The sequence below is a fragment of the Chanodichthys erythropterus genome, chromosome 4, assembly GCF_024489055.1.
Source record: "Chanodichthys erythropterus isolate Z2021 chromosome 4, ASM2448905v1, whole genome shotgun sequence".
Lineage (NCBI taxonomy): Eukaryota > Metazoa > Chordata > Actinopteri > Cypriniformes > Xenocyprididae > Chanodichthys > Chanodichthys erythropterus.
Window position 1 is genome coordinate 7,286,193 of NC_090224.1, and position 25,175 is coordinate 7,311,367.

General features: G+C 36.2%; 1 protein-coding gene across 6 annotated transcripts; it reads left to right on the forward strand.

Annotated features, from left to right (window-relative positions):
• Positions 1 to 588: 588 nt before the first annotated feature.
• Positions 589 to 24,087, forward strand: mthfd1a (methylenetetrahydrofolate dehydrogenase (NADP+ dependent) 1a, methenyltetrahydrofolate cyclohydrolase, formyltetrahydrofolate synthetase). 6 transcript variants are annotated; one of them, XM_067383895.1, is made up of 28 exons: positions 589 to 916; positions 1,012 to 1,121; positions 3,431 to 3,515; positions 3,644 to 3,654; positions 4,350 to 4,409; positions 4,489 to 4,542; positions 4,655 to 4,791; positions 5,820 to 5,920; positions 6,967 to 7,103; positions 7,330 to 7,441; positions 7,527 to 7,654; positions 9,973 to 10,070; positions 10,208 to 10,351; positions 10,554 to 10,705; positions 11,763 to 11,809; positions 11,893 to 12,000; positions 12,090 to 12,164; positions 12,261 to 12,353; positions 12,556 to 12,690; positions 12,767 to 12,835; positions 12,970 to 13,081; positions 15,279 to 15,418; positions 15,571 to 15,612; positions 15,846 to 15,946; positions 16,209 to 16,386; positions 17,026 to 17,133; positions 18,863 to 19,015; positions 22,565 to 24,087. In XM_067383895.1, exons 1-28 carry the CDS (start codon positions 607 to 609, stop codon positions 22,634 to 22,636), a joined length of 3,072 nt encoding a protein of 1,023 aa, XP_067239996.1. In that variant the 5' UTR covers positions 589 to 606; the 3' UTR covers positions 22,637 to 24,087. The 6 variants fall into 6 exon arrangements, with proteins under 6 accessions (XP_067239996.1, XP_067239997.1, XP_067239998.1 ...); XM_067383896.1 differs by having other exon boundaries at positions 1,015 to 1,121; XM_067383897.1 differs by having other exon boundaries at positions 590 to 916; positions 10,569 to 10,705; positions 22,565 to 24,086.
• Positions 24,088 to 25,175: the final 1,088 nt, after the last annotated feature.

The following is a 25,175-nucleotide window of genomic DNA, read 5'->3' on the forward strand; positions in this document are numbered from 1 at the left end:
TAGAGGGCGCTACAGTTAACAACAACAAACCGTTTCGTTTCTTTTTTGAGAAAGCTAGAGAAACGTGTCATGATATTCTGAAGTATTCTTTTGTCTACATTTTCTTTAATCGAACAAAGTATTTGTCTACATTTTCTTTAATCGAAAAATGAATTTTAGATACGTGATATCATGCACATGTTTTAAATCAATTTATTCCTTCCTTGGTTATGCCATAAGTGCATTTTTAAAGACTACCATTGAAATCTGTAACATTTCAAACTTACAAAATGAAAGTTTAAGACACACATCACCTATATTATTTTCAGCATCATGGCAAAAATGACTTAAAACAAACTAAATCTTGTGTGAGTTTGCAGGCAGCACAAACTGTAAACAGTGTTTAGACTTCTCTGCACTAGACTCCTCCCAGAGACTATGATTGACAGCTGTTTTCAAGAGTTTCTGCTGCTTACAGAGGCGTGAGAAGGAGGGACTCTGATTTGGAGATCACATGCTGAAGTTCTTTCACAGGCAAGAAAGAAGAGGAGGAGACAGAGCTCAGAGTCCCAAGAATGCTCCTCTCCCAACTCAGAGGATCCCTGATTGGCTGCCTGGCTCTTTGCTATGAAACAGCCCACTTCCTTTACAGTCCAGCAGTTGTATTTTAACCTCTTTGGCCCTGTGCAAGCTTTTTCCGTACACCATGTGATTGATTCTTTGAGCTTGTCTAAGCTTTGCAGCCTTGACAGGGCTCCTTTATCAGCTTACTTCCCCACTCATACTGGAATAGTCTGGAATGCCGCAGCTGGATCCAGTGATAACACTCTGGTTTGGGAGCTGCGCATTGCACAGTTTCCCGTGACAGCAGAGGAGACGCTTGCAGAAAGCAGAGAGCGAGAAGTGGGTGTGCAGACTCCGTTTTCACACAGGACAGGTGTTGATATCTGTAGAATACCGATGCAGCTTGATTTTAAGGTGTTTTTTTTCTTTCTGTAATGTTTTCTAACTTTGCCACTGTGTTATGCTCAGCAGCTGGACATGTTTGCCCTCACTGCCTCTGTGCTCCGGCGAGGAGCTTTGAGGTACCGGGACAGCCAGTGCACCATGGCAACCATTGTGTCTGGAAACAAGACCTCGCAGTAAGTCTGAATGTGTTTGAGGGGCCCTTCAGATGTAGGAATCAGGTAGATCAGGAGTCTTCGATCTTTTTCAGGCCAAAGACACCCTTTTTTTGGATATAAATGTTACATATTATATAAAATTGAGCGGTGCATATATATATATATATATATATATATATATATATATATATATATATATATATATATATATATATAATCATTTTTATATATAATCATTTTTATATTTTATATATTATATATTTTACATCATTTATATATAATCAGTTTTGGGGTCAGTAAAAATTTATTTTGCAAGATTTAATGCAAGGGTGCACTAAATTCTTGAAATGTGATAGTAAAGAATTATATTTAAGTAAAAATAGTAAAAATTATATTTCAATAAATTTTGTTCTTGAACTTTCTATTCATCAAAGAATCCTAAAAAAAAAAAAAATTATCACAGTTTCTACAAAAATATTAAGCATCACAACACTGATGATGATGATGATGATAATAATGATGATGATAAATGTTTTTTAAGCACCAAATCAGCATATTAGAATGATTTCTGAAGGATCATGTGACACTGAAGCCTCTATAATGATGATTTACCATCACAGGAATAAATTACATTTTAAAATAGATTAAAATAGAAAACAGATATTTTAAAGGGCACTTATTATGCCCCTTTTTACAAGATTTAAAATAAGTCTCTGATGTCCCCAGAGTGTGTGTGTGAAGTTTTAGCTTAAAATATGGCAGAGTCCGTCAGCAGTCGTGGGCGGGGCCTATACAAAGTGATGTCACTTTGCCCAGAATCTGCAAACAGTTTGTTCTGAGACACTGCTTATGATTTATGGGAAATTAAAAAAAAAAAAAAAAAAAAAGGAGTGGGTGGATTTTTTTATCATGGTTAAAAAAATCCACCCACAGTGTGTACACACACTGCCAACACACATTTATGTTCAAACACCATGTAAATGTGAATTTTGCATAATAGGTGACCTTTAAATTGTAGCCTGCTAATATTTAACAATATTACAATATGTTCTTGCTATATTTTTGATCAAATAAATGCAACCTTATTGAGCATCAGAGACTTCTTTCAAAAACATTTAAAATTTAATTCACATTGCAAAGTTTTTGTTGATAATGTAGATTATATTTTAATTCTACTTAATACACTTTGTGAAGAAGACATTTAGGTGAAGTTCAGCTTCTTAAGATTGCAACTTAAAGGTACCCTAGAATCAAAAATTGAATTTACCTTGGCATAGTTGAATAAAGTTCAGTACATGGAAATGACATACAGTGTGTCTCAAACACCATTGTTTCCTCCTTCTTATATAAATCTCATTTGTTTAAAACACCTCCAAAGAACAGGCGAATCTCAACATAACACAGACTGTTACGTAACAGTCGGGATCATTAATATGTACGACCCCAATATTTGCATATGCCAGCCCATGTTCAAGGCATTACACAAGGGCAGTCAGTATTAACGTCTGGATCTGCGCACAGCTGAATCATCAGACTAGATAAGCAAGCAAGAACAATAGCGAAAAATGGCAGATGGAGCAATAATAACTGACATGATCCATGATATCATGATAATTTTAGTGATATTTGTAAATTGTCTTTCTAAATGTTTCGTTAGCATGTTGCTAATGTACTGTTAAATGTGGTTAAAGTTACCATCGTTTCTTACTGTATTCACGGAGACAAGAGCCGTCGCTATTTTCTTTATTAAACACTTGCAGTCTGTATAATTCATAAACACAACTTCATTCTTTATAAATCTCTCCAACAGTGTGTAATGTTAGCTTTAGCCACGGAGCACCATCAAACTCATTCAGAATCAAATGTAATACATCCAAATAAATACTGTACTCACATGATCCGATGCATACATGCACTATGCGTGACGAACATCTTTAAAGATCCATTTGAGGGTTACATTAGCTGTGTGAACTTTGTAAATGCACTGTATTATAGTCGAGAGCTCCGGGGGGCAGGGAGCGTGAGATTTAAAGGGGCCGCAGCCTGAATCGGTGCATAGTTAATGATGCCCCAAAATAGGCAGTTAAAAAAATAATTTAAAAACATCTATGGGGGATTTTGAGCTGAAACTTCACAGACACATTCAGGGGACACCTTAGACTTATATTATCTTGTAAAAACTGGTTCTAGGGCACCTTTAATGAAGTTCTTTTGATTAATATATATTTTAATTTATTATTTGAGCAATAAATTGATAAGCAATAAATGTAACTGTCCCTTTTTAAGACCCTGGAGGTAGATCAAATGCAAATCTTCTCTTTATTTAGACAGGTGAAGGAGCGACTGAAGAAGGAGGTAGCAGAGATGAAGACTCAGTTCCCAGGCTTCAGGCCCGGCCTGGTTGTGCTACAGGTCATTCTGGACCTCTTGCTCATTATTTTGGCCCGTATAATACACCTTGTGGTGATAGCTAGCTGTATAATTTCATCTCTCTTGATATTCTGACTCATCTTTCTTCTTTTTCTCTCGCTCTACTCCAGATGGTCATTTGGTAATGTGCCATTTTCTTCTCTCTCACGGTTGTGGGTGTTGTGTTAAAATAGATAATCTCCCTATGGCTTCATGGTCATGTGTTGATAAATGCAAAAGTGTGCAACGTGAAAGAAAGGTGTGTTAGTTTAAGGTCTCGTGGATAAGATAACAATGATTTGGTGTGTGACTCATGTCTTGATTCATAATAACCTCACTGCTTGTTCTTTTGGTGTTCTTTTAAATATTTTTGGTCTGTTTTGATAGGCATTTGACCACTCTATACAAATAACTAGATTTAAAACAGTATCAAAATGTAATATATATATATATATATATATATATATATATATATATATATATATATAAAATTAAAACTAACATGCAAAATAGTTACACTTAAATATTAGACATTTTTTATATTTACATATTTTTCATTAGATTTATATATTCATATAAATCTACTATAGAATATTAAGCATAATCTGAAAAAAAAAAAAGTTTTCACTAAAATATTACAATATTAGGCATTCAGATAAAGCATTATTTAGTCAAATTGTTACCAGTATTGTGTTAGTATCAGCGAATTGTTTGCTGATTCTGTTTTTCGGGATGTAAAAATAACTAACAATGTATCATTTATACACTTTAATTTCAGATCAATTATATTTTTTCCTGTCCTCTGCACACTCTCATGTAGTCTGTGGTTTGTTTTAGGTCGGGGACAGAGATGACTCAAACCTCTACATCAGCATGAAGCTCAAGGCAGCGGCTGAGGTTCAGTGAGCTGATTTAATAAACTGAAATCATTTTTATCATAAACCTCTCGCTGACACTGTCTCTCTCTCTTACCTAGATTGGAATCAATGCAAACCACATTAGGCTTCCTGAAACAGCCACAGAAGACGAAGTAAGAGAAACAGGCCTCAAGCGATAACAAATGCATGATTCGCCTCGTCTAGATTTTTGTCCTTTCTCCTTTCATATATAGTCTGAAGGCTGATACTACTGATTTTCTTAAGGTCCTACAAAGAATACTTGCAGTGAATGAGAACCCTGCGGTTCATGGTCTCATCGTACAACTACCTCTTGACTCCATCAACCCAATAAACACAGAGAAAGTGACCAATGCTGTGGCCCCAGAGAAAGATGTTGATGGGTAGGTGTAGTCTGTTTTTTTCCAAGAAAGATTCAGTGCAGCTGTCAAACTGACATGCTTGAAATGTATGTTTGTGGAGCACAGCAAGAATATGGGAGAAATAGTGGATTTTATTCTTATTAAACTAACTGGAATAGACAGGTAGACTGGAGAGTTTTTCCTCACACACTCAGATTGTTGAATTTTACACGCTTTTTTCCCATCGTTTGATCCATCAAACCACTGCTAGTTCTAGTTTCCAGGTCTATTTTGCTCTCTTATCTGTGTTTTTCCACCCAAAGTCAGAGAGCAAAGGTCTTCTTTGTAGATGTCTGTGAATATTGGACTTTTTTTTTTTTCACTGATTTTAGATGAATTATCTAAGTAGAAGTAGTTTTGAGGGGCAACTGAGTCTAAAATTTGCACAAATATGCAATATCCACCTGCAGGCTATTTACACATCCTCATGATAGTTTTATCAGCTTCAAGCTTGTGTTACCGTATGCTTTTTGGACTGAAAACTGCTGGTAATCAATTTAATATCTTGGTGATAGAGAAAAGGTGATGTAGTAAGACTGAAATCTTCAAAACTGCTTGTCAGGATTATGTTTCAATAATCAATAATACAAGCTTACAACAATGGTATCGTACATTTACCTTTTTTTTTTTTTAACTCACACTGTAAAATACTGTATTTTTAATGCTGGCTCAGCAAATACTCATGCCTGTTCGAGATACATTTTCAGGAAAACTTCCTTGATGCATGGCATATTTAAAAAACAAACCCTCCACAGAACATCGTGGAACACTTTATTTTACAGTGCCGTAGTTACATTGTAATTACTCAAATAAGTACTGAGTACTATTATTTAACTACATGTACTTACTATAGCATTACAGTTAGGGTTAGGGTTTGGTTTAGGGTTAGTTACTTGTAATTATGCATAATTTACTGTTATTACTATAGTAAGTACATGTAGTAATGTGTAACTAAAGCACTGTAAAATAAAGTGTTACTCTGTGTCTTTTTTGATTTGTGTTCCTCACAGCTTGACCAGTATAAATGCGGGGAAGCTGTCTCGTGGAGACCTGGGCGACTGTTTCATCCCATGCACTCCTAATGGCTGTATGGAGCTAATCAGTCAGACCGGTGGGTGGAAATCTTGTGAACCTCTACCCATGAGCTCTGCCTCTCATCAATCAGAATCAAAGCATGTTTTTCTAAGGGCCTTCATACTACAGCACAATTAGTGTGCAGTGTCATTAGATAGGTGTGAAGTCTATATATATAGAAAGGAAAGAAGGATCCAGAACAATCTTTCTTTTTTTTTTTTTTTTTTTCTGCACATCTACTGTAGGTGAGTCAGAAAGGAGCTGTGATCCAAAACCTAGTGAGCTTCCTTACTATCTACTGCCTACATGGACAGCATCTCTAACAAGCATAGAAATTTACACCAAAAATAATTAGTAAAATATTTAGATTTAATTATACAGATATTTTTGCTGTCTTTAATGAAATACAACACCACTATTCAAAAGTTTGGGTTCAGTAAAAGTTTATAATGTTTTTGAAAGAAAAGTCTAATCCTCAACAACACTGCATTTACTTGATTGAAAATACAGTAAATACAGTAATGTCATGAATTATTATTACAAATTAAAATAGCCGTTTTCTATTTTAATATTTATTTAGAAATGTAATTTATTCCAATTTTCAGCATCATTACTCCAGTTTTTGGTGTCACATGATCCTGCAGAAATCATTTAGATATGCTGGATTTGGTGCTAAAGAAACATTTCTTATTAGTATCAATGTTGAAAACAGTTCCGCTGCTTCATATTTTTGTGGAAACTGATACATTTTTTTCAGGATTTTTTATAAATAGAAAGTACAAAATGAACAGCATTTATTTGAAATAGAAATTTTAGAACATTATAAATGTTCACTGTTAATTTCTGAAAACAAAACATACTTACCTCAATCTTTTGAACGGTAGTGCACATTTTTTATGTACAACCAATATCTCCACCATCTTGACTTTTTGCAGTGCATTCTGCCTTCTCCACAAAGAATACATGTGTTGCTGCTTTACAATTTTATAAATAAAGCAGGACAATTAAGATAAGAGCTTTTAAATTTTCAGAAAGTGCTGCCTTTCTAGGCAGATCACTGGCAAGTGTGATTCATGTGTGCAGGTGTGAGTGTGATGGGAAAGAATGCTGTCGTGATCGGCCGCAGTAAGATCGTTGGAGCTCCAATGCACGATCTGCTTTTATGGAACCATGCCACAGTGACCACCTGTCATTCAAAGACCCTCAACCTTGCTGAACAGGCTGGTTTCATCTGCTTCTCTCACACTCTATTTATATCCCTTTTCAATTACAGTTTTGAATATGAGCAATTCTTCATCTAGATTTTACAACAAAGAAGAGCTCATGACTCTGTAAAAAAAATGTATTGTTTGCTTTATCGTTGTTGAGTACAGTCCTTGACCTGGCGTGCAGTTTGGTGAAAAGAATGGAGTGCTGGAGTAACTTTCAGTGTCTTGTTTTCTTTAGGTGGGCAGAGCAGATATATTGGTTGTGGGTGCTGGCAGAGCTGAGATGGTGAAAGGAGAGTGGGTGAAGGAGGGGGCGGTGGTCATAGACTGTGGTATCAATCATATACCAGGTCTCTCTGCTTGACTGTATCTACTTGTTTGGAATATTAAATAGCTGCTGGTTTTAGCTCATGTTTACCTTTAATTCGCTCACAGACCGCAGTAAAGCCAGTGGGAAACGAGTGGTGGGGGATGTGCACTACCCCTCAGCTAAAGAGCGAGCTGGATACATCACCCCAGTGCCTGGTGGAGTCGGACCCATGACTGTAGCTATGCTGATGAAGGTATCATTTCAGGAGCAAATGACTTTGTTTGACTTGTTTGTAAAGTGAACTGCAATTATTACAGACAAATGGAAGCAGTAAGATGCAGACCTACTCTGCATTTTCCCAAACAAATGCAAAGACTGAAGAGATTTTTGAAGAGAGTATTTACTGCATTTACACTGGGTACGGAACGTATTTAGACCCCCTTAAATTTTTCACTCTTTGTTATATTGCAGCCATTTGCTAAAATCATTTAATTTAATTTTTTTTCCTCATTAATGTACACACAGCACCCCATATTGACAGAAAAACACAGAATTGTTGACATTTTTGCAGATTTATTAAAAAAGAAAAACTGAAATATCACATGGTCCTAAGTATTCAGACCCTTTGCTCAGTATTTAGTATAAGCACCCTTTTGATCTAATACAGCCATGAGTGTTTTTGGGAAAGATGCAACAAGTTTTTCACACCTGGATTTGGGGATCCTCTGCCATTCCTCCTTGCAGATCCTGTCCAGTTCTGTCAGGTTGGATGGTAAACGTTGGTGGACAGACATTTTTAGGTCTCTCCAGAGATGCTCAATTGGGTTTAAGTCAGGGCTCTGGCTGGGCCATTCAAGAACAGTCACGGAGTTGTTGTGAAGCCAGTCCTTCGTTATATTAGCTGTGTGCTTATAGGGTCATTGTCTTGTTGGAAGGTAAACCTTCGGCCCAGTCTGAGGTCCTGAGCACTCTGGAGAAGGTTTTCGTCCAGGATATCCCTGTACTTGGCCGCATTCATCTTTCCCTCGATTGCAACTAGTCGTCCTGTCCCTGCAGCTGAAAAACACCCCCACAACATGACTGTATTGGACAGGTGATGAGCAGTGCCTGGTTTTCTCCACACATACCGCTTAGAATTAAGGCCAAAAAGTTCTATCTTGGTCTCATCAGACCAGAGAATCTTATTTCTCACCATCTTAGCAAACTCCGTGCAGGCTTTAATGTGTCTTGCACTGAGGAGAGGCTTCCGTCTGGCCACTCTGCCATAAAGCCCGGACTGGTGGAGGACTGCAGTGATGGTTGACTTTCTACAACTTTCTCCCATCTCCCGACTGCATCTCTGGAGCTCAGCCACAGTGATCTTTGGGTTCTTCTTTACCTCTCTCACCAAGGCTCTTCTCCCCCAATAGCTCAGTTTGGCCAGACGGCCAGCTCTAGGAAGGGTTCTGTTTGTCCCAAACGTCTTCCATTTAAGGATTATGGAGGCCATTGTGCTCTTAGGAACCTTAAGTGCAGCAGAAATTTTTTTGTAACCTTGGCCAGATCTGTGCCTTGCTACAATTCTGTCTCTGAGCTCTTCAGGCAGTTCCTTTGACCTCATGATTCTCAGTTGCTCTGACATGCACTGTGAGCTGCAAGGTCTTATATAGACAGGTGTGTGGCTTTCCTAATGAAGTCCAATCAGTATAATCAAACACAGCTGGACTCAAATGAAGGTGTAGAACCATCTCAAGGATGATCAGAAGAAATTGACAGCACCTGAGTTAAATATATGAGTGTCACATCAAAGGGTCTGAATACTTAGGACCATGTGATATTTCAGTTTGTTTTTTTTAATAAATCTGCAAAAATGTCAACAATTCTGTGTTTTTCTGTCAATACGGGGTGCTGTGTGTACATTAATGAGGAAAAAAAAGAACTTAAATGATTTTTTTATCAAATGGCTGCAATATAACAAAGAGTGAAAAATTAAAGGGGGTCTGAATACTTTCTGTACCCACTGTAGCTGAGTAGTTTTACTTAATGCACTTGCAAAGTCTGTGTATATTTAATCACTAAAAAGACTGTCACTTTGAGTCTTGTTTATTTCATGCACACAAGCTAAAATTAGTGGAATGTTTGAACTGCTTTCCTTGAACAAGCTGCTGAACAATATAATTTGTCACAAATTAAAAGTTTATATCGGTCATAGTTGATACTTACGGAGCCCCTTAAGGGACACGGTGGTGGAAAAAAATAAAAGATGGGAGGAAAAGTTATAAGTCAGTGCTTTTGTGTTCCCCTGAGAAACTTTGTGTTCGCTCGCAAAATGCTTGCGTTCCTCTGAAAAACTTTTTTGTTCTTTGTGTCCTTTTGAACAAATGCAAATGCAAAATTTTAAAGATGAACTTTAAGTTAGCATTTGATGACGAAAAAGTCATCTAAATTTAAAAATATGGAAAAATGAGCTTGTTGAGTTAAATATCAACTAATAAATTTAAGAAATTTAAAAAAAAAAATCTAATATCAGCCAATAACTGATATTATTTGCTTTTAAAATGCTTATGTTATTCTCATTTGAATTTGGAACAGAATACAGTTGAAAGTGCAAAGCGGTTTCTGCAGACGTACACTCCAGGGAAGTGGAACATAATGTACACAAAGAAGAAACCCCAAGAGCTTCAACAGAGGTACTGTCGTGGCTTGCTTGCTGTTATAAAGATGTTTCATTTAAGCATATTCTCTGAAGTGCATCGTGACTCTTGCTGACCCATGTGATGCCTATTGCATTTCCTGGTGATGCTGCAATCTCCTGTTCATGCCAAAGCAAACCAGTCGCTCAGCTTGCAAGAGAGGTAGGCCTGTTTTCTGAGGAAGTGGAGCCATATGGCAGAAGCAGGGCTAAGATACGACTGGATGTTCTGAAACGCATGGAGAAACAGCCTGATGGGAAATATGTGGTTGTCACTGGGTAAGATGTATTTTGAAATATAATTATGTACATTAGCATAATCTTATAGTGTAGTGAATTTCCACAAGCACCAAATGGGTTCTTATAACACTTCATTAAGCCTGGTTCACACACTGCATTCACATCCAGCTTAAGCTCTGTCTCTGAGCAATTCGCCTAACAAACTAAATTCATTGCTTTCAAAGTCAATATATTCTGTGAGTTTTACTGTGTCCAGAATTACTTCTACTCCATTGGGTGAGGGAAAGCGCACCACCGCTCTCGGACTGGCTCAGGCTTTAGGGGCCCTCCTGAATATCAATGCTTTTGCTTGTGTGCAAGAGCCTTCCCCAGGATCCTGTTTTGGTGCTATGGGTGAGGGACAAACTTTTTGTTTGTTTGTTTGTTTTTTGTTGCTGTTTTTTTTTTTTTTAAATAATGCTTTGGTAAATCATAATTGTGAGATAAAGTTAAAGAGATAAAAAATGGAAATGATAAAAAAAAGTGGAAATTATGAGATAAAAAGTTAGAATTATGACAAAAGTCAAAATTTGAATACATACTGTCATAATGTGATAAAATTTGAAATGAGACTAAAAAGTCATAATTATGACATAAAAAGTTGAAATTATGAAATAAGTCATAACTATGACATAAATCGAAACAAAAGTTGAAATCACAAGATAAAAAGTTTTATGACAAAAGATCAAAATGACTACATACTATGTCATGAGATAAAAAGTTTAAATTTTGAGAATGAAGTTATAATGACAAAAAAAGTAAAAAAGTTGAAATTATAAAATATAATTATGATAATTACATAATTTTGACTTTTTATGTAACAGTTGACTTATCTTATAATTTTGATTTATGTCATTATGACAAAAGTTGACAGTCATACAAAGTTGAAATATGAAATATAAATTCAACAATGACAGAAATTGACAAATTATAAAACTAAAAGTTAGAATTATGACATAAAAAGTCACCATTATTACTTCTGTATCTGAAAATTACACATTTATTTCAGACATTTGTGAATTGATTTCTCATAATTTCTTGCCATGCAACTTAATATCTCACAATGTGGCTTATTTCTTATTTTAAACTTTATTTACAAAACTCGAAATTACCCGTTTTAATTTAGGCTGAGACAAAAAAAAAAAGGTTATGATTAATTTTGTTGTCAGTATTACAGTGTAATCATACATTTAAGTACTGAGTAATAATAATAATTAACTACATGTACTTACTACAGAAGGGATAGGATGAGGGTTTGGTATAGGGTTAATTGGATGTAATTATGCATAATTTATAGTTATTACTACAGTAACTACATGTAACAATGACACTAAAATAAAGTGTTAACCAAAACCAAAAAAAACAGGCTTTTATAGCTTAAGTGGTTCAAATGATATGTTTTTGTTCTCAGGGGTTGCTGTTGGAGGTGGATACTCTCAGATTATCCCATTAGAGGAGGTATGTTTGAGTTCCTCTTGTAGTTCCTATTCCTCTTGTTTAATCAAATGGAACATGAATAACTTCCAACACATTGATCCCAGGTCAGCCTTCAGCCTTCAGGCCAGAATGAGCTCATCTCTGCTGCCAGTAGAGTGGTGATGGACACTATTAAAGCACATGCTCACTATGAGACCAAGCTTTCTGAGAAGGTCAGGTTTGTGTTTGATATGTGTGTGTTTTTACTCATGTGTTTGTAAGGCTTGTATTTGGTATGATCTCATATGCTTGTATCTTATAGGCTTTGTTTGACTTATTGGTTCCTCTCAGAGAAGGTCAAAGGTCTGTCTCCCCAGCCCAGCTCAGCCGACTGAAGGTAAGTCATAGAAAACACAGTCTACAGTCAAATATTAATTTCAAAACCACGGCAGAAGTATGATGACATGGTCACTGTGTCCTTTATGACCTGTAGAAACTGGGCATTGAGAAATCTGACCCCTTGACCTTCACAGGGACCGATATTAGACGTTTTGTCCGATTGGACATTGACCCTGAAACTACAACAGTATGTATCAGTATCACAATGTCATTGTCACTACATTTGACCTAGTGCCTTTCTTAACTATGTAATTCAGTCCATATTATGTGATAGTATTGCGCTGTATGTTGTAATATCATGTTAAAATAATGATTCTGGAATGTACAGTGAATTTTCTTTTTTTTTTTGGGTGATTTGTTAATTTTAAGTGGGTGTCTGTGTTGTTCAGGATTCTGGCTCTTTGGAAAATGAGATCATGGCTATACTGTCACTCAGCAGCAGTGAGGAGGAGATGCAGCAGAGGCTGGCCAAGATAGTAGTGGCTACAAACAAATCTGGAGATCCTGTCACCACAGAGGATTTAGTCAGTATGTGTGTTCACGTGTTTGTGTGTGTCCGTATATGTGTGTGATCTAATGTGCACAACTTTGTTATCACAGAATATCAGTGGTCCATTGGCCATGGTATTGAAAGATGCCCTTAAACCTGTCTTGATGCAAACTGTAGAGGTAAGATTTAATAACGTAAAGTGTTGCATGATCACTGAAAATGTCACTGTCATTTTTCAGAATAAATATTTTAGGATCACTAAACATAGAATCATTCAGATTCTGTCTCAGCACATCTCTGTCTTTCTCTCTAGGGTACGCCGGTGTTTCTTCACACCAGCCCATTAGATGACATTGCCCATGGCAGTCCTTCCATTCTGGCAGACAAAATCGCTTTAAAAATGGTCGGATCCAAAGGATTTGTAGGTGAAGAAGAAATACACTTATTTTTTTATTTTTTTATTTTTTATAAAAAAAGGATTCATTAAAAAGTTTCTTATCACCTTTACTATTAAATATGGAAGAGGATTAGGGCCAAGCAATAATAAAAAAATAAAACCATCTCGAGATTAAAGTTGTTAAATTTTGAGAAAAAAGTCTAAATAAAATGTTAAGAATAAAAGTTGTTAAATTATGAGAACAAATTCGTAATTTAACGAATTTGTTCTCGTAATTTAATGACTTTTTTCTCATAATTTAACGAGCTTATTCTCAACATTTTATCTCAACTTTTTTTCTCGAAATTTAACATTTTTCTCATAATTTAACGAATTTTTTCTCGTAATTTAACGACTTTTTTCTCGTAATTTAATGACTTTATTCTCAACATTTTATCTAGACTTTTTTCTCGAAATTTAACAAGTTTTTTTTCTCGTAATTTAACGAGTTTATTCTCAACATTTTATCTCGACTTTTTTCTTGAAATTGAACAAGTTTTTTTTTCTCGTAATTTAATGACTTTATTCTCAACATTTTATCTCGACCTTTTTCTTGAAATTTAACAAGTTTTTTCTCGTAATTTAATGAGTTTATTCTCAACATTTTAACTAGACTTTTTTCTTGAAATTTAACAAGTTTTTTTTCTCGTTATTTAATGACTTATTCTCAACATTTTATCTAGACTTTTTTCTTGAAATTTAACAAGTTTTTTTTTTCTCATAATTTAAGGACTTTATTCTCAACATTTTATCTCGACCTTTTTCTTGAAATTTAACAAGTTTTTTCTCGTAATTTAATGAGTTTATTCTCAACATTTTATCTCGACCTTTTTCTCGAAATTTAACGAGTTTTTTTCTCGTAATTTAACGAGATTATTCTCAACATTTTATTTCGACTTTTTTCTCGAAATTTAGCAAGTTTTTTCTCAAAATTTAACAACTTTAATCTCGAGATGGTTTTATTTTTTTTATTATTGCTTGGCCCTAATCATCTTCTGTAATTAAATGCTGTGCATTCAGTTTAGAAAAAATACTGCACAAATACACTATGTTCAAAAGTTCAGGGTTTTTTTCAACAAGGACACATTAAATTGATAAAAACCGACAGCAAAACATTAAGGCTCCATTCAGACTGTCAGTCCAAATCCGATTTTTGTGCATATCCGATTAAAATCTGATCAGAATTAGCAAGTGTGAACAGCAAAAAATCACATGAAATATGATTTTTATAAATCTGTTTCGAGCTACATTCATTTGAAATCCTATTCATTTCTGGAAATCCGTTTCAGTCTGACTGCTCTGATCGGATTTTGCATGGTTTATGTGACTTTCTCATGCCCTGTAAAATGGAAATGTCAGACTTTGTTATAGGAAACATGCTGAAAGTCACTGCAGAAACAAGGTTATGTTGTTGCAAAGCAGAAAATGACAATATAACAGAGACATGTTTTGAATGTTGAAACGACCAGCATACCAGCCTCCTAAATTTCTGACGCTTCCTCATAAGACGCAATAGTCTAGCGCAGTGGCTACACATTTCCATGTTGTAAATAGGACAACATCTGTATTCCAAATCCTTCCAAGTTGGGGTTGCTGCTGTTGTTGTTGTTTTTGGTGTATGCCTACCAACGCAACATCATCACCATAGAAACCAATGCAGATATTCTGGAAAACAAAAGAGCAGCATGGACACACAAGTTGGAACAGTTGCAATACACAATGTGAACAGTCAATAATTTTAGACCAGGTTCCAATCGGATTCACAAATTTGATTTGGACTGACAGTTTGAACATAGCCTGAACAGATTTCTATTCATCAAAGAATCCTGAAAAACCAAAAAATCTTAAAAAGCACAATGTTTTTCAACACCGATAACAATAATAAATGTTTCTTAAGCACCAAATCATCATATTAGACTGAATTCTGAAGGATCGTGTGACACTGAAGACTTCAAAATTCAGCTTTGCCATCACCATAATAAAGTACATTTTATAATTTAATATATTTTTCAAATTAGAAAACAGTTCTTTCAAATTGTAATAGTATTTGTTTTTATTGTAATTTTGATTAAATAAATGCAGCCCTAATGAGGATAAGAGACTTCTTCTGATTCACATGGTCTAGGTTACTGGATTATAAATGGCAAACACAAATAAAATCTAAAGCTACTTTCCTGTCTTTTCAGTTACTGAGTCTGGTCATGGTGCTGACATTGGCTTGGAGAAGTTCTTCAACATTAAATGCCGCAACTCGGGCCTGCAGCCAGATGTGGTAGTGATGGTGGCCACGGTTCGTACCTTGAAGATGCATGGCGGTGCCCCCCCTGTGAGTCAGATCCACAAATCTATAAACGGATTTCCAGTATGGATTCACTTGAACTAATAACACATCAACTGTTTATTAAATGATCAATCTTGTGCTTGTGACAGAGGCAATAGCTCCATTGTCTTTATGCTTCTATTCTTTGTTGTTTATAGGTCCAAGCAGGTTTGCCCCTTCCAAAAGAGTATTCACAGGAGGTAGTACAATCTTTTAGCCTGCACTTTCTGACATATTTTAATGTCTTAATATTTTAAATATGTTTATAATAACCTATAAGTTACTGGCAAGTGGTGAAAACATTTAATGTACAGTCAGTCAGGCTGTATTACTGCAGGAAAATTAGGGGGAAATTTAATTAATTACATGTATGACTAGATGTGAGTAGATGAATTTATATACCACATGACTTGAGGTATTTTCTCCAATGCAGAACCTCGAGCAGCTGGAGAGAGGCTGTTGTCACCTGAGGAGACAGGTGGAAAATGCACAAGCATTTGGATTGCCAGTGATCGTAGCTGTCAATAAATTCAGGTACAACATCAGCCAACAAAAAGTGTGGTCTGTGTATTTTCTCATCTAGCTTTTTGCAACTATTCATGCATTATTATCAATATGCACCATTTTATCCTTTATCACTAATATATCTCTAATTATATTTTAATAGTCTCTAAAGTTCTTAGGTTTTTATCCTTTGTACACTAATCGTATGCTCACGAGCCAAACTGAACCACACACAGCTCTCCCACTCTGAGTGAATGTGTGTGAATATGGGCTCTGATTTTATTTGGCACAGCTCTGATACTGACGCTGAGCTGGAGCTGGTGTGTGGCCAGGCGAGGCAGGCTGGTGCCTTTGATGCAGTACAGTGCACTAACTGGTCTGACGGGGGCGCTGGAGCGCTGGCTCTGGCCGAAGCTGTTCAGAGAGCAGCAAAACTACCTGGAAGTTTCAGGTTCCTGTACGACTCCCAGGTAAGTAGTGGTGTAGTAGGTAAAATTTAAACTGGTACATTTACATTTATGCATTTAACAAGAACTTTTATCCAAAGCGATGTACTTTGCTTTGTGTAAAAGCATCAGTTGCATTAATTAAGTGGGAGAGGAAGTGAAAGGATATCTGTTAGCGGCATCATTAAATGCCTTCCCAGACAGCAACATAGTGTGGCCCAGATCTGGCCCACAATCTGGTACATGTGGATTACATGCTAATCAGATGTGGGCCGGATCTGGGCCGACACTATGTTGCTGTCAGGGTTATACTAGTATACTGTGGAGCAATTTTAATTTTACTCAGGATTTTTTTAATAACCCAAGGTGCTTGAGCTGTACTTTCCCACACATATTCTGAGATCAATTAACACTTTATATATAGAGTTGTTTCATTACCAGCCAGTGACTTTATCATGAATGAAATCTTTTTAATTGACAAGGCCTAAATATAACCAGCATGAAAACTGTTCATCACACATTACACTAATTAAGGCAAAGAAGAAGCCTGTGAGTATTGAGTACAGAAAGATTCCACTGGTGGAATAAAGCCAAAATCCATTACTCAAACTAATGCATTATTAAACACAGGATAAATGTGTTTTTTTTCTTCTTCTTCTTCAGATTCCAGCTGCTGATAAGTTAAGGACTGTGGCACAGAAGATGTATGGTGTGAAAGATATCGAGCTGTCTCCAAAAGCAAAGGAAAAGCTTGCACTTTATACAAAACAGGTGAGCTTCCTTTTATCATTAAGGCTGTTTAATTGCATATACATGCAGTAATTCATATAAAAATATATTTGCTTTCTTATAGAACAAACTGTATTAAGGTTAATTAATGTGTAATTAGTAGAAGCAGCTGTTGTAAGTTAATGAGAGGCTTAAAAAACATATTTTATGACATATTGTGGACACTTTGAGTGGAAAATGTTGTGTACCAGATTGTTGAAGGAATGGGTTTGACTGTTGTGAATTTGTGTGTGTGTTTTGTGTATAAAAAGAAGGGGTATTCTTGTTACTCTGGGAAATTATTGGACTTATGGGAAATTTCAATGTGTCCTTCAGCACATACTCATTCTGCTTCCAGAAGCTCTAGGCTTAAGGCCACGATATATTAGTTTAGGTGTAAAACGAAGTTAAAAATACACAAGCAGTGATATACTGTTATCGAACATCTGACGCCAACCACTGCGGAGAGCGTCGTTTAGATGAATATGTAAATATGTGCTGCGCGCTTTCCTCTCAGTAACAAAATAAACACAACAAAAATGAGAAAACAGCATTTTTTTTATAGAAAGCATAAGAAAAGCATCTGATCATAACAACATGGTTATGCCATGTAACATGGTTAGCACAAGCTCTGCAAATAGATTGCTTAAAAGCAAGCAACTTTACAGTATCAAACATGAAAAACAGTGTCAGTGCCTCATTTCATCAGAAGCACAACTTCATTTTCTACTATAAAGCGGTTCGCCAATGTGTTCGTGTTTGGAGATCTTACCTCAATGCACTCTACAGACAAAAATGAGTCAGAGTCCCTGTTTCCATCTGTAATTAAAATGCGTTTTGGTCGATCGGATCACATTTGGACGATGATAAATACAGGTGTAAATGGGGTGTAAAACATTTTGAGCTTGTCCACATTCAACCACTTCTGGCAGTAATCGAAAACGCATTCGACTGGATTGTTTTCGTAGTGGAAACGATCATGTGTTCGAATGTGTCCGAACAGCCACTAAAGACCGCCTACTCCGCCTACTGACCTAATGTATAAGGTAAGCGTGCGCTAGACAGATGGGATTTAAACTTTGTCAGCTGAAGTCTTGTTTGGTTTGAAGACGAAAAATGTACCAAGCACAACGTTTTTCACCATTCCTGATTTCTAACATGCACTCACAGCGTTCGGCCGGCCTGGTATTAAAATACCAGGTGGAAACGGGTGTGTGTTTCCCTCATCCACTTGTGATCCGATCTACCAAAACGCATCTTAATACCAGGTGGAAACAGGGCCAGACAAGAGTTCCTTGTGAAATAAGGCGGAGCCTCAGCGCACACTTCCTATTACATTATCGTCAAGGACCAATGGTAGTACAAAGGTGTTTTGCAGTTGGTGTGAATGTTTCCTGAGAGTTTGCTTTGGCAAGCCATTTTGAACTCCCAAAACAAACAAACTTTGTTTTGGCCTGGTATTGAAATGACGTCACATCAGTTCATTCTTTGATTGTGTTTGAAGTATATTGGGTATAGTGTATAGGCCCTACACTATAGTATACACTGATTTTGTTCGAAATGACGTCACATTATTTTGTTCTTTGATTGTGTTTGAAGTATATCGGTATAGTATATACACTATACGTATACATATAGTATACACTATAAGTATACACTACAGTATGTATGTATGCCTGTCTTCCTGTAACATTCTCTTTTATTCGACTTCTTTCTTTAATCTCTCTTAAAGGGCTTTGGGAATTTGCCAGTTTGCATAGCCAAAACACACCTGTCCTTGAGTAATGACCCCATGATGAAGGGAGCGCCCACCAACTTTGTACTGCCCATAACCGATATCAAGGCCAATGCTGGAGCAGGTTTCCTCTGCTGTCTGACTGACTTGGTGAGCTTTATACTCCTTTATCTATCCACAGTAATATTAGAACCACATATATACACTACTGTTCAAAAATTTGGGGTCAGCAGGTCTGACTTTAATTAAAAATAAACAAAGAACAAAAGGAAAGTAATGCCGGCAGACCCTCGCGGATGTCTGCCGGCCACACAAACATAATAAAACATAAATAAAGTCCTGGCCTGGTCCTCTCTTGTCCTTCACTGACGTCGCTCCTCCTTTTATGCCTCCGGAGCTCCTCCGTTAGAGACTCGAGGCCGGCACACCTCGCAGGTGATGCTCATTATCACTTGTATCACCTCGCGCTGTTCCCTCACGGCTCTCGCCCGCCCTGCTGGTTGAAGCTATTAAGGTGTGCTGACCCAAACATCTTGTACAAACCTGGGCCAAGTTTAAACCAGTAACCAGGCATCACAGCTGGCAAAGGGGCATGTCTGACATGTAAATATTTCCATTATTATGCAATCAAAATGAAAATTATTATTGCTGGTCTTCAATGATAATGTCAAGTTACTTTAATGTATTTGCACCATAAAATTATAAGGATTTATGCCCAAAACCACACTTTGCCAGGGGTGTTTCCAAACGTTTGTAGGGCAGTGTAGATTTAAAGATAAAGTATATTACTAATACTAAAATTATAAAATAATTTCTAATTACAAACCCGATTCCAAAAAAGTTGTGACACTGTACAAATTGTGAATAAAAAAGGAATGCAATAATTTACAAATCTCATAAACTTATATTTTATTCACAATAGAATATAGATAACATATCAAATGTTGAAAGTGAGACATTTTGAAATGTCATGCCAAATATTGGCACATTTTGGATTTCATGAGAGCTACACATTCCAAAAAAGTTGGGACAGGTAGCAATAAGAGGCAAGAAAAGTTAAATGTGCATATAAGGAACAGCTGGAGGACCAATTTGCAACTTATTAGGTCAATTGGCAACATGAGTGGGTATAAAGAGAGCCTCTCAGAGTGGCAGTGTCTCTCAGAAGTCAAGATGGGCAGAGGATCACCAATTCCCCCAATGCTGCGGCGAAAAATAGTGGAGCAATATCAGAAAGGAGTTTCTCAGAGAAAAATTGCAAAGAGTTTGAAGTTATCATCATCTACAGTGCATAATATCATCCAAAGATTCAGAGAATCTGGAACAATCTCTGTGCGTAAGGGTCAAGGCCGGAAAACCATACTGGATTGATCTTCGGGCTCTTAGACGGCACTGCATCACATACAGGAATGCTACTGTAATGGAAATCACAACATGGGCTCAGGAATACTTCCAGAAAACATTGTTGGTGAACACAATTCAACGTGCCATTTCACATTTCTGGCTAAAACTCTATAGGTCAAAAAAGAAGCCATATCTAAACATGATCCAGAAGCGCAGCCGTTTTGTCTGGGCCAAGGCTCATTTAAAATGGACTGTGGCAAAGTGGAAAACTGTTCTGTGGTCAGACGAATCAAAATTTGAAGTTGTTTTTGAAAAACTGGGACGCCATGTCATCCGGACTAAAGAAGACAAGGACAACCCAAGTTGTTATCAGCGCTCAGTTCAGAAGCCTGCATCTCTGATGGTATGGGGTTGCATGAGTGCATGTGGCATGGGCAGCTTACACATCTGGAAAGGCACCATCAATGCTGAAAGGTATATCCAAGTTCTAGAACAACATATGCTCCCATCCAGACGTTGTCTCTTTCAGGGAAGACCTTGCATTTTCCAACATGACAATGCCAGACCACATACTGCATCAATAACAACATCATGGCTGCGTAGAAGAAGGATCCAGGTACTGAAATGGCCAGCCTGCAGTCCAGATCTCCAGACAGTTGAGCAACTAGAAGCCTGTATTAGACAAGAATGGGACAACATTCCTATTCCTAAACTTGAGCAACTTGTCTCCTCAGTCCCCAGATTTTTGCAGACTGTTATAAAAAGAAGAGGACATGCCACGCAGTGGTAAACATGGCCTTGTCCCAACTTTTTTGAGATGTTTTGATGCCATGAAATTTAAAATCAACTTATTTTTCCCTTAAAATGATACATTTTCTCAGTTTAAACATTTGATATGTCACGTATGCTGTATTCTGAATAAAATATTTAAATTTGAAACTTCCACATCATTGCATTCTGTTTTTATTCACAATTTGTACAGTGTCCCAACTTTTTTGGAATCGGGTTTGTATATCAGTTTCTAGAGCTGCACGATTAATCATAAAAAGATAGTGATCTCGATTCAAACACCCACGCAATTTTATTTTATTAATAAGATAAAAGATATTATGAGATAAAAGTTTAACATTAGGATATAAACACTGATGTCTACCATAGCGATCAAAACCACGTTTTGAAACTAACTTGGCACTTCAAATAACTGTTGTATCAGTTACAACTTACGCCACTGTTAAAAAATGTATTTGTCATTGAATCATTCATTCAAAAGATTCGTTCAAAAACACTGATTCAATGAAACAAGTATTTATTAATGAGTCAAAGAATTCATTCAAAACCAATTCAAATTCATGCATTCAAATTAATTAAACATTTTTCCAGAAATTAGAGTCCAGTAATTAATATTTTTTCAAAACCTCTAGTAAATTACATGTTATTTTGTTTAGTTGTATATTCAGAATCATGGGAGAATCGTGATCTCTATTTGAAACCAAAAAATCTTGATTCTCATTTTATCCAGAATTGTGCAGCTCTATCAGTTTCATAAAAATATTAAGTAGTATAAATGTTTGATAATATAAATATTATATACTATAATAGAAATATTTCTTCGGCACCAAATAAGCATATTAGAATGATTTCTGAAGGATCATGTGACACCAAAGACGCATAAAAAATGATACTGATCCCAAACATTTGAATGGTAGTGCATGTAAAGGCTATATTTCTCACACCTTGGTGGTGTACATTAAAACTACATCAAATGAGCCCAGTCACATTAAACTATCTTCCCATGCCTGAAGGTTAAAAACATAAAAGTAAAGTGATTGTTGTTGTCAGCCGTGTCCTTTATGATAACTGGCTGAACACACTAATGGAAGATTAAATGATGAGATTACATGAACACTAGGGTGGTTAACCTCTAGTCAGATGATGTCATTGACTCATTTCTGTCCCCTTCAGTCAGTTGCTCATCGGGTGAGTCTACAGTGCAGAAAAGAAAGAGAGAATATTTTGTCACACATGTTGTGGATATTTTTATCTAGACACGTTGCTAGGCTGCATGCCTGTGCTGAACATGAGCTGTTCAACAAAACCCACTGGTGGTCTAAGTGACCTTATCCAACATTTATGTTCATTACAGATTACAAGGGTAGCAGCCATATCCATATCCAGTTATGGTTAACTTGGCTCAGCATGGTTTTCTTTTGCTTGTCAGACAGTTTTTATTTTTTCTGTTCATTGCTTGAGCTAGTTTTTTGTTTTTGTCTCAGGAAAAAAAACATAATGGGGTGTATTATTAGGTTTGTCTTCTTCATTCACCAGATTGACTAATTTCTTCAAACTCTCCAACAGACAAATACAGAAATGGATGATCCCATGTGGCCCTGTTTCCATGGCAACAACCTTTACCATGACAGCAAGTAAAGGAATGGTTACTTGCTAAGGTGGGAAAGCTGAATTTGGTTTAATTAATGGTCAATCAAACTTTTAATAACTAGAAAGAAACTCTTTCCTTTTTTACATGGCTTAATGATTTTTAAAACCTACAAAGACTCTTCAGATAAATCACGGCATCATATTCTAGCACCAAATGGTCAAAAACGTCCTATGTGAACAGCTAATTAGCAATATATATTGTCACTGTATTATCTGTAATTTTGTAAACTGACAAATGATGTTGTTGTGTACAGTATTTTAATTCACTCCAGATTTCACAGTTATTATGCTGTGCTTCTTGAACCATGAGATATTTTTAGCCATGACTGAGCTTTAGCAGCACAGAACCAATTGTCTGTCACTATTTTTCTTATCGGCATGTTTACGCTGAAGTTTGCCAGTATTATTGAAATTCCCTTTGGATTTTATAGGTGATGCATTGATTCTATGAGATAGCTGTCATGACTATACGTTTATTATATGCTATCTTATCTGACTCAAATAAAATCTTGGCTTGACCTTTAATGAAGTTCCCAGTTGCTATAGATACTAAGCTGACAGCCTGATTGTAAACTATAATTAAATGATTGTATATTTGTCCAGCTTGTTAGTCCAGTTTATTTTTAGACCTTTCTTCAATACACATTTTACCCAGAAGCCATTGCTGCCATCCAGTAGTCAATGATCACTGTCAATATGTCCCTTACAGTTATCTGGTGCTGTGTGGCTAGAAAAACACTGATAAATTAAACATTCAAAAGAACAGCACATATTTGAAATGGAAAGCTTTTGTAACATTATCTGTGTGTGTGTGTGTGTGTGTGTGTGTGTGTGTGTGTGTGTGTGTGTGTGTGTGTGTGTGTGTGTGTGTGTGTGTGTGTGTGTGTGTGTGTGTGTGTGTGTGTGCTTTTGTTTATATTACATTGTGGGGACCAAATGTCCCCATGATGTAATATAAACCTGAGTTCACCTACATCGTGGGGACCAGCCAGCGGTCCCCACAATGTAAATGGGTTTATAAATCATATAGAATGAGTTTTTGTGAAAAAGTAAAAGTTTTCACAGTTTCCTGTGAGGGTTAGGTTTAGGGGTAGGGGCAGGGTAGGGGGATAGAATGTACAGTTTGTTCAGTGTAAAATGCATTGAAGTCTATGGAAAGTCCCCACAATTCACAAAAACAAACATGTGTGTGTGTGTATGTGTGTATGTGTGTGTGTGTGTGTGTGTGTGTTTATATACATACAGTTCTTCCCTGCATGTTCTGTCTTGCATTAATTGTTGATACTGTATAATAAATTAGCTCATCTAAAGCTATTTATTGTCTAAGCAAATTATTGTCTACTTGTTTTTATTGTTTTATGTTTTAAAATGTTATAAGTTTCATGGAAAACCTACATTTATGCAATGAACTGTTAAACTTCTTTGTATCCAGATACTGAAGGAAAATCCTAAAATAAAAGGTATGATCATATTTTAGCAAATTCTGCTCAATGTCATATGGGTCTGTCACCATGAAAATAGAGCCATATTTGCTAAGTGAGATACTGAGTGCGCATCTGGCCTGTTTCATTCAGGGGTTAGTCTGGGATTTTTTCCACCAGGTTTATCATGAGGCAGCCCATTCTAGTGAACCCAAGTGAACTCTGCCAGGCCTAAATACTGTTCTAGCTTTGTCAAGCACTTTGTAAGTTTTTTTGCTTTTCTGGTGAGGCTTTCAAGGGCATATTTCCCTCAGACCTCTGGGACCTCATGTCACTGAACATTGGCAATGGAGGCTTTAAGCCTGAAATAACATTTCGTGAATAAGATATCAAGTGCCATATATGTCCTGAGTGAAGTAGGCAGTCCGTCCTCTGAACAAAGTTTAAAACATGCCTGAATGATAAAAAAAAAAAAAGCTGTCCAGCTAAAAGGTACCATAAGGAAATATCTGCTACAGGCAAAACTATAAAGAAGACTCTTGGAAAATGAGATAACAGGTCATATTTGCTCATATATCTTTTGCAAACATCAAGCGAGCCTCCAAATGAGAATTAATTTCTGTGTGCCATCTGCTCATCATGAACGTTTCATTTAACTGCCAGATTAAATTTTTGTTTGTAATAATTTGAAGTTCAGTAGTCATTGAACTGGCAAAGTGAATATTGCTTGTTTTTATCAGTGTATAGCCCACATAGATGAACCACTGTCATGATTAACCTACAAATTGGGTTTAAACAAAAATCATGAATAAAAATTATATATATAATGTATGTGTGTGTGTGTGTGTGTAATTTTGATCTAAAAGATCTAAAAAGTGTAAACAAACCATTTCAATATTATGTGAACACTTTTCATATTAGGTTTTTTCAAAAATGTCAAAAACTGTTCCTCAGTATTACAATCTACTCATCAGGACCAACAATTTTTTAGTTATCAAAACTTGCTAGCCTACTTGCTACCAAGGGGACAAAATTAATCATGCTCTAGATGAAATAAAAACATTTGATGTGAGATAAAACAAGGCAATTATCACCTGAAGAAAATA